A 7996-nucleotide genomic window follows, 5' to 3' on the forward strand; every position below is an offset into this window, starting at 1 on the left:
CCGGGACCGTGCAAAACTGCCCCAAGCTGGGGAAAGCCCCAGTGCTGGGCTTAGTGGGCGCAAGCAGGAGCAGGGAGCATAAATACCAGGGTGACTTTATTGGGGGAGGGAGTAGCTGGCACTGGCCCCCTGGCCCCACAGCCTCCTGCGCCATGGGGTGGTGAGGAGCTGGAGGACCCTGTGCCCTCCGCCCGAGAGAGCGGGGCGCAGGGACGTGTCGCCATCCCTGGGTGCTCGGCACGGCCACCTGCGTGCCTCAGCGCCCCGTCCCCAGCCACGCCTGGCCAGCCAGGCCTGCTGGTCCTGCAGCCTTCCTCCTCCTCCTCCTCCTTCTCCTCCTCCAGGCAGGGTGGCTCTAGGGAGCCGCGTGCCCGCCGGGGCTCTCCCTGCCAGCTGTTGGCACGGCCGAGGGGTCCGCGTCCCCGGGATGCCCCTGAGCATCCCGCCTTGACCCAGGGCTGCCCGTGGGAGCTGGGGGTCCCGTGGCCTCTCCAGGGGGGGCAGCAGGAGGCAGAGCAGCAGCTGAGAGCCCCCCACGGTGCTGGGGGGGGCTCGGGGTGGTGGAAGGGCGCTCCCCCCCAGGAGAGGGGCCGAAGGGGGCAGAGTGGAGCAGGAGCTGGGCCAGGCGGTGGCGGGGAGGCTGGGGGGTGCCGGTGGGCACGAGCTCTTTGTGGGACGGGGATGGGGATGGGGACACGTCGCCTCTCTGCAGTGGGAGCTGGGTGTCTGCGGTGGAGGGAGAGATGCTCCAGGTTAACATCACCACCAGCCCAGCGCCGCCGTGGGGGGCAAAAGGCACACCGCAACACAAACGTGGGGGGCAGCGCGGGGGTGCCGAGCCCCCGGTACCTTGGCAGGCGGGGCAGCAGGCAGCAGGCAGCGCAGGGGGCTCGGTGCACGAGTGGGGACACGGCCTCTCCTCGCAGCTCACCTCCCCGAGCTGGAGCGGCAGGAGGAGGAGGAGGATGAAGAGGAAGGAGGCACGGGAGAGCCGCCCGGTCCCCGGCGTAGCCCCACGGGCTCACCTGGCACGTGCAGCGGGTGCAGGGCTGTCCCTCGGGGCTGAAGGTCTGGCCGTTCACCACCTTCCTGCCCTCGTAGTTGCAGTCTAGGGGTGTCGGGGAGGGGGGGCAGCAGCGCTCAGCGTGGGGCTGGGGGGCACTGGCAGGGTGGGGGCCGTGGTCCTGTGCCCTCCCCCCCCGGCTCTCACCGTTACAGACAGGACAGCACTCGCCCTCGGGGTGGAAGGGGTAGGTGCAGAAGATGGCACAGTCCACGGGTGAGCAGGCCACCGAGCCCAGCTGGCAGGGAGAGACGTGAGGGCTGGGCGTTAGCGCGGGCTTGGGGCGGGGGGGGGGAAGCCCCCAGAGGCTCAGCAGCTTTTTCCTACGATGGGAAAAAGCCTGAGGGACGGGAGCCAAGAGCATCCTGCAGCACCCGGACCCTGTGCTCCGGGGCAAAAATGCCGCACTGATGCTGTTGCCTCGGCCCCCACCCTGGGGAAAGGCACCCACCCCAAAACCTGGCCGCCGCAGCCCTCACCAGGCAGATGCAGCTGAGGCAGGGGTCCAGGAGGGACGGGAAGGTCTCGTTGTTGTAGAAGATCTGTCCCATGTAGGTACATCCTGCCAGGAGGAGAGCAGGGTTGCAGCCCTGGAGGCCCCCCAGGCTCACTGGCGGGGGGGGGGGGGTCAGGCTCAGCCCGCCCCCCCCCACTGCCCCCCTGGTCCCTGTCACCTGCCGAGCAGTCAGGGCAGCACTGCCCGGGGATGTGGATGGGGTAGGGGCACGTCTCCACGCAGTCCGTCCTCTTGCAGCTCACTGAGCCATCGGCCTGCGGGGGGAGAAGCACGTGACAGGGACCTCGGGCCTGTGCTGGTGGGCTTAAACCCCAAACTGACGGGTTTAAACCCAAAACTGAAGGGGCAAAAGCCCACGGAGCTGGGGAGCTGCTGGGGACCACGTCCATGAGCAGCCTGGTGTCCCGAGGGAAGGGCTGGGTGTCCCGGGAGCCCGGCTGGAGGAGAGGCAGAGGCAGGACGTTCGAGGCAGAAGGCAGCCGGAGAGGGACTTGGCTTTGGTGTCTAAACCTCTTTCCTTCCCAGACCTGGTCTCTCCATGCCACGCACACCCAGGGATGCAGGGGATGGGGATGGGGATGGGGACGGGTAGGAGGAGTGAAGCAGAGCAGGTTCTCATTCACCTGGCAGATGCATAACTCACAGGGATCGCCCGGAGACCAGATCTGTCCGATGGGAAACTCGACCCCGTTGTCATCCACGAAGCAGCCTGGTGGGGACAGGGACACGGGTGGGGACAGGGATGCGGGCACCCAGCCTACCAGCCTCTCCATGCACGTGGGTGCTGCTGTGCACGTGCCCGCTCCCCGCTCGCCGCCCCGAAACCCTGTGACTATGCCCCCGGAACGCCCGTCCCATCCCTGTGCGCCCCCGCGTGCAGCTCCCCCAGATCCCACCCTCCCAGCCCCCAGGGACCCCCGTGCTGGCTCACCCGAGGGGCGCGGGGGGTCCCGGCAGGTGAAGCAGCACTGCCCGGGGCGCAGGTGCCGCTGGTGCTGTGGGCAGTCCAGCGCTGGGCAGGGGGCGAAGGAGCACTCCACCTCGCCACCCTGCGGAGACGGGGACGCGTCACGCACCGGCTCCGTGCTGGGGCCACCCATCCTGCCTGCGCCCCTCTGCCCCACGGGACACCAGAGGAAGGCCGGGACCCCCAGCAGGTTGCCACGGGATCCCCAGACCCACCCGGCAGACGCAGGTGGTGCAGTCGTCCTCGTCCAAGCTGAAGCGGGCTCCGTGCACGTACGTGCGGCCGCGGAAGCTGCACTTTACTGGAGAGGAGAGAGGCGGTGAGGGCAGAGCTTGGATGGGGAGCAGAGCACAGTCGTGCCTCGCCAGGACCCCACGGCCCATCCCCGGCAGCATCACCCACAGCCCCTCGCCCCCCTCCGCCTGGGGGTCCCACCTGGCTGGCAGGAGCAGCAGTCGGGCGGCGAGGCGCTGGGGCAAGAGTCCGAGGGGCACTCGGGGGAGATGCAGGAGACGTTTCCAGCCTGCGGAGCAGAGCAGAGCCCGGCGCGGTCATGGGGAGGCAAGCGTCTGCCCCACGAATTGCAGTCCCCCAGCAGGGCCTGGCAGTGATGGACATCACCACGGTGACAATTTTGGGGAGCCACTCCCAGAGGGAGAAAATGGCTTTGTCTTCCTGACACTGAGCACGAAGGGGACCCGCCGTGGGGTGACACTTCCAAAGCGCCCACCCCCCGTCTCGACCTGCAGGTCCCATTTTGGCTCCTGCCCCACGGCTCTGGAGCTGTCTCCCTGAGCACTGTGACACCTCCCCAAAATGGGCACCCGGTGCCAACGAAGCCCAGCCCGAGACATCCCAACAGTGCCATGAGATGGGACCCAGGCCCCACTCCCAGCCCACCCCACTGCAGGACGGCGTGGACTCACCAGGCACACGCATACGGTGCAGTTGCCATCTGATGGGGAGAAGACGTCGCCCTCGGCACGGGCCACCCCCTCGTGCAAGCAGCCTGCAAACCAGGAGAGGGTCAGGGGGGGCCATGCTGGGGCGCAGGGCTGGGGCTGCCGGGGCTCACCTGTGCAGCTGGGGCAGCAGCCCCCGGCCGGGGCGGGCAGCGGGTGGGAGCAAGGCACGGGGCAGCTGACGGCCTCGCAGAGCACTCGTCCTCCCTGCCGGGGCAGGCACAGCTCAGCGCCACGGCCAGCTGGCACGGCGAGCAGTGGCACAGGGAGAGAGGGCGCTTACCTGGCAGGCACAGCTCCGGCACCCCGGCTCCATCCAGCGAGTGCCCGGCTCCCGGAGGGCCCCCCGGTACCAGCAGCGAGGGGCTGGTGCAGCGGTACCGGGGGCTCCCTCCCCGCGTGGGGACAGCTCGGTGACCGGGGACACGGTGGTGGGTGAGGACGGAGGAGGTTGGGTGCCCGGAGGTGCGGCAGGGAGGTGGGAAGAGGGAGAGCCCCTGGGGACCAGGAGGGGTCCCCCAGGGCCGGGAGGGAGCAGGACGAGGGTGGGGGGATGCTGCAGGGACTGAAGGATGGGTGAGGGGGCCAGGATGGACTTGGGGAAGCCTAGAAGGGAAGGAGCAGGCATCACTCAGGGAGCAGGCAGGGAGCACGTGGGGTACTGCTCACCCACCCTGGCCCAGGGGAGCAGCCAGTTACCTTCGCAGGAGACCCTGTCGCCGCTGAGCCGGTACCCGGGGCGGCAGGAGCACAAGTAGCTGCCTGGGGTGTTGTGGCAGGCGTGCTGACAGGCACGTCTGTCTCCCGGCCGCCGGCACTCGTTGACATCTGGGGAGCACGGGGACTCATCGGTGCCCAGGCAGGAGCCGGCTCACGGGGGAGAGACACCCCCACCAGCGTGACGCATGGGGATGCCTGGTGCGCCATCTCCTTGGGCACGGCCCGAGCAAGGACGAGGACATGGCAGCAGCACCGTGCCGACGGCCACCTTGTCCCTGCAGGCTAGGGCTCGTCGCGACATGGAGAGGGGCCGGCGTGCAGCGCTCACCCACGCAGGAGTGCCGGTTCCCGTGGAGGTGGTAGCCGGGCCGGCAGGAGCAGCGGTAGCTGCCCACGCTGTTCTTGCAGCGGTGCTGGCACGGCGTGGCCAGGCACTCGTCCGTATCTGCCGGGCAGAGGCTGAGGCTCGGCGGGCCCAGCTCGGCCCCGCTGGCCCCCGCCTGACCCCCGGCCCCGCGCACCCTGGCAGCTGTGGCGGTCGGCGGAGAGCTGCATGCCAGGGCCGCACTCGCAGACGAAGCCGCCCTCGGTGTTGACGCAGAGACCCTCGCAGGCGGCGCTCAGGCACTCGTCAATGTCTGGAGGCGAGAGGGGACATCTAGGAGCTGGGGGATGCCGTGGGCCCCCCGCTGCGCCTCGACCCCCCCCCCCATCTCACCAGTGCAGCGGATGCCGTTGGCCGTCTCCACCATGGAGAAGCCGAGGGGACAGACGCGGGCCACCTCCTGGCACCCACCATGGTTACAGGAGAGGTCGCAGCCATACTCCCCGCATGTCCCTGGTGGCTCTGAAAGGCAAGCGGGGGCACCGCGGGGCACCGGGGCCACCCCTGGAGCCCTCTCACGCTCCCCCCCACTCACTCCTGCCCCACCTCCAGGGCTTGTGCCCTGCCCTGGGAGGGGATAGGGACCCTACCTGGGCAGGTGATGCCCTGCTCTCCATCCGGGCACGAGCAGAGGTTGGGGGCGATGCAGAAGCCGCTGCCACAGCCGAAGGGGCAGAGCGCTGCAGGACATGGGGACATGCAGCGCTCAGCGGCGGGGGGACCCCCCCCATCCCATCCTGGGGAGCACAGCAGGGCCTGGGGCGCCTGTACTCACGCAGGGTGCACTGCCCGCTGCCCGGAGCGAGCATCCAGCCGGGGCAACATCCACTGCCGAAGCCTGAGAAGCAGACGTGGGGCCCCACGCGGCGCCTGAGCGAGGGACAGAGGCTGAGGACGCCCTGCCCCATCCCGGGACCGAGCCCATGAGGACAGGGAGGGGGACACACGTGGGAGCGGGCACCCACGTGCCCACAGATGCCCCGTCCCGCGCAGCACAGATCAGTGTGAAGGCAGGCTCGGGGCGCACCAGGGTGTGGAGTGAGCCCCCAACGAGATGGGACGGCAGGAGAGGACTCACACCCCAGCCGGTCCAAGCACCCCAGCACGTGGTGACAGGGGAGAAACGTCCCCGACGAGGACAGGGACGCGGGGAGCGAGACCCCCGCGAGGGTCACGCTCTCCTCGCCCCCGTGCAGACGGAGCCACGAGCGGGTGCCGGCCCCTCCGGCCGGGACGGGAGCCCCGAAGGCAGCCGAGGGCTCGGCACGGCTCGGCGTGCCGCCGCTCCCAGGTGCGGCTGCGAGAGGGAGAAGGAAAAGGGGGGGACCCGGCTACCTCTCCACGGCAAAGCTGGCTGGTTTCTTCCTCCCGGGGTACACCCTGCCCTGGCCGCCCGGGAGGAACAGGGACACACAGGCAGCCTGGACGAGCAGCTCGAGCAACATGACAGGCGGCTCCGGCACGCTCGCAGCGCTGCCTTCCTGCCTGCCTTCCTGCCTGCCTTCCTCGGCGGCACGGGCGCCTACCGCATGCTGGCCCTTGGCCCTGCTCCTCCTCCCGCCCGCCGGGCCGGGAACAATGCGGGGGGTGGAGGGAGGCGAGAGCGGGGAGCGCCGGGGGGGACCCGGCTCTCCTCCCACCCCGCGCGGGGGGACGCGCGTGGGGATGCTCACCCAGCGCCTCCCGGGCTCGCCGAGCCCCGGCCTCGCCCCCCGGCCCGGTGACACCGTCGTGTCCCCCGGGACGGGGTCCCCGGCGCGGCCGCCCCACCGCCTGCGGGGAGCTGGGTTGGGGGGGGGGAAAGCGAGCGAGCGGCGAGCGTCCCCCCTTCTCTCCTTTCCCACATCTGGCAAAGCTCCGGCCTGGCCTCTCCCCACCCCTCCTCCTCCTCCTGGCGGCACTGGGCTGCCTTCCCAGCCCTGCGCGGGGACCCACCAAAGAGGAGCACGCAGCAGATAAAGGGGCCAAAGTGGAGCAGGGCCGGCGGGGAAGGGCGCAGCGAGGGGCGAGGGGTGCTGCGGGGCCCCCCCGGCGCGAAACCCCCCCCGGCCTTGCCCCGAAGCGAAGGTCGCGGGCAGGTAAATGATTGAGCAGGGAGCAAAGGGCCGGGCGGCCGGCCCCTGGTCAGAGGGGGTCAGTCCCTGCAGCGGCAGCACCCACCCGCTGCCCGCAGCTCCGTGCCTGCCTCGCAGCGGGGTTCCCCTAAAAACCCTCCCGGGGTTGCCCAGGACCCTTCCCCTGCGGCATCGCCCCAAGCACGGTCACACCCTGCACCAGCATGGGCCGTCATCATGGGGTGCACGGCTCTGGGGTGCCACACGTAGGGGACGTGGAGGGAGGAGGACGCTGGAGCTTGGCCAGTGGCACGGGATAAACACAGAGCAGGGTTTTCCAGCCACGGCAGGAGGAGGGCCGTGCACCAACGTTGCCGAAATCCCCGCTGCGGGGAGGCTGTGAGCATCTGCACCTGCAGCCCCACGCTGCTCCGGGTGCTGGGGAGCTGGGCAGAGCCAGGTTTGCTTGTGGGGAAGAACTGGGCTCGGCCCCGTAGGCCAGGGAATCAAGCAGCTCTGGGCAGGCAAACCGAGCACCCGAGCTAATGAAAGCCGCCTGCTCCCAGGGAGCACGAGCACACTGCAGGCTTGCTGCAGAGGGTCACAGTCCACTTCCCCCATCCTAAACACAAGCAGAGATGTCCAAATATAGCCTCCACGTGAATTCCTCGAAGAAAGCAGGGCTTGCCCAACAGCTCAGACCTGCTGAAAGCCCAGCTCCCGTTTCAGCACAAGCTCGCCTTTCAGGATGCTGCCCAACCTCTTTGGCAGTGCTGCTGGAGGAAAGGAAGAATATGGGAGAAAACCTATGCTGGCACAAACCTGCCAAGGACATGGCTGGGCCGTGCTGGTCTCGCAGATGGTTGCAGTTTTTTGAGCAAAAGGTGCAGAGGTGCATGGGGAGGGGCGAGGACCTGTCCTGGCATCCTGGCGGTATCCTGGCCCCCTTCTCCCCTCTAGCTGTGGCCCTGATCCTGCCAAGCGCAGGACAGGAGCTCCCCAGGGTGCTCCCAGGCTCCAGGAACTCGGTTCGTTACGGATGGGATGCACATGCCAAGTAAGGTGCAGCCCAGCACAGCTGGACCCAAGCGAAGGCCCAGGATAACCCCAGCACAGCCAACACCACGGGGCAGAGGGCAGCCAGGGACTGCCCCGGCCCCCTCCTGTGCGTTTTGGCAACACTGCGGGGATGGTTGCAGCAGCGAGCCCAGGCAGCCCCTTGCTTGGACAGATTACAGCTGCGTGGAGCCTGGGAGGATAATTATTAATCTGTATTTTAAGCACAGGGAGCTGCCACCCAGGGGAGCGAACCGCTTTCCGGCATGCCC

At 69.2% G+C, this 7996-nt stretch overlaps 1 protein-coding gene across 6 annotated transcripts; it reads right to left on the reverse strand.

Annotated features, from left to right (window-relative positions):
• Nucleotides 1-83: 83 nt before the first annotated feature.
• Nucleotides 84-6526, reverse strand: VWCE (von Willebrand factor C and EGF domains). 6 transcript variants are annotated; one of them, XM_040560215.1, is made up of 20 exons: nt 6288-6520; nt 5390-5484; nt 5205-5294; nt 4948-5076; nt 4751-4867; nt 4558-4674; nt 4209-4337; nt 3793-4115; nt 3623-3716; nt 3474-3556; nt 2983-3070; nt 2763-2848; nt 2512-2629; nt 2204-2289; nt 1738-1834; nt 1543-1625; nt 1211-1301; nt 1026-1108; nt 850-940; nt 258-726 (listed from the first exon to the last, which is right to left on the reverse strand). In XM_040560215.1, exons 1-20 carry the CDS (start codon nt 6458-6460, stop codon nt 356-358), a joined length of 2544 nt encoding a protein of 847 aa, XP_040416149.1. In that variant the 5' UTR covers nt 6461-6520; the 3' UTR covers nt 258-355. The 6 variants fall into 6 exon arrangements, 4 of the variants coding, with proteins under 4 accessions (XP_040416147.1, XP_040416148.1, XP_040416149.1 ...); XM_040560216.1 differs by lacking the exon at nt 6288-6520 and adding an exon at nt 5950-6173 and having other exon boundaries at nt 259-726; XM_040560213.1 differs by lacking the exon at nt 850-940 and having other exon boundaries at nt 84-726; nt 6288-6526.
• Between the last annotated feature and the right edge of the window lie 1470 nt (nt 6527-7996).

Source organism: Cygnus olor, chromosome 5, assembly GCF_009769625.2.
Source record: "Cygnus olor isolate bCygOlo1 chromosome 5, bCygOlo1.pri.v2, whole genome shotgun sequence".
NCBI classification, from domain to species: Eukaryota; Metazoa; Chordata; class Aves; order Anseriformes; family Anatidae; genus Cygnus; species Cygnus olor.

Excerpts from the sequence above, each read along its gene's own strand:
- VWCE (XM_040560213.1), bottom strand. The coding sequence starts at position 6,460 with ATGTGGGAAAGGAGAGAAGGGGGGACGCTCGCCGCTCGCTCGCTTTCC. Across the intron at positions 2,849-2,982 it reads CTGCTGCTCCTGCCAGCCAG|TAAAGTGCAGCTTCCGCGGC; the intron begins GTGGGACCCCCA and ends TCTCCTCTCCAG. Across the intron at positions 1,835-2,203 it reads GTGAGTTATGCATCTGCCAG|GCCGATGGCTCAGTGAGCTG; the intron begins GTGAATGAGAAC and ends CTCCCCCCGCAG.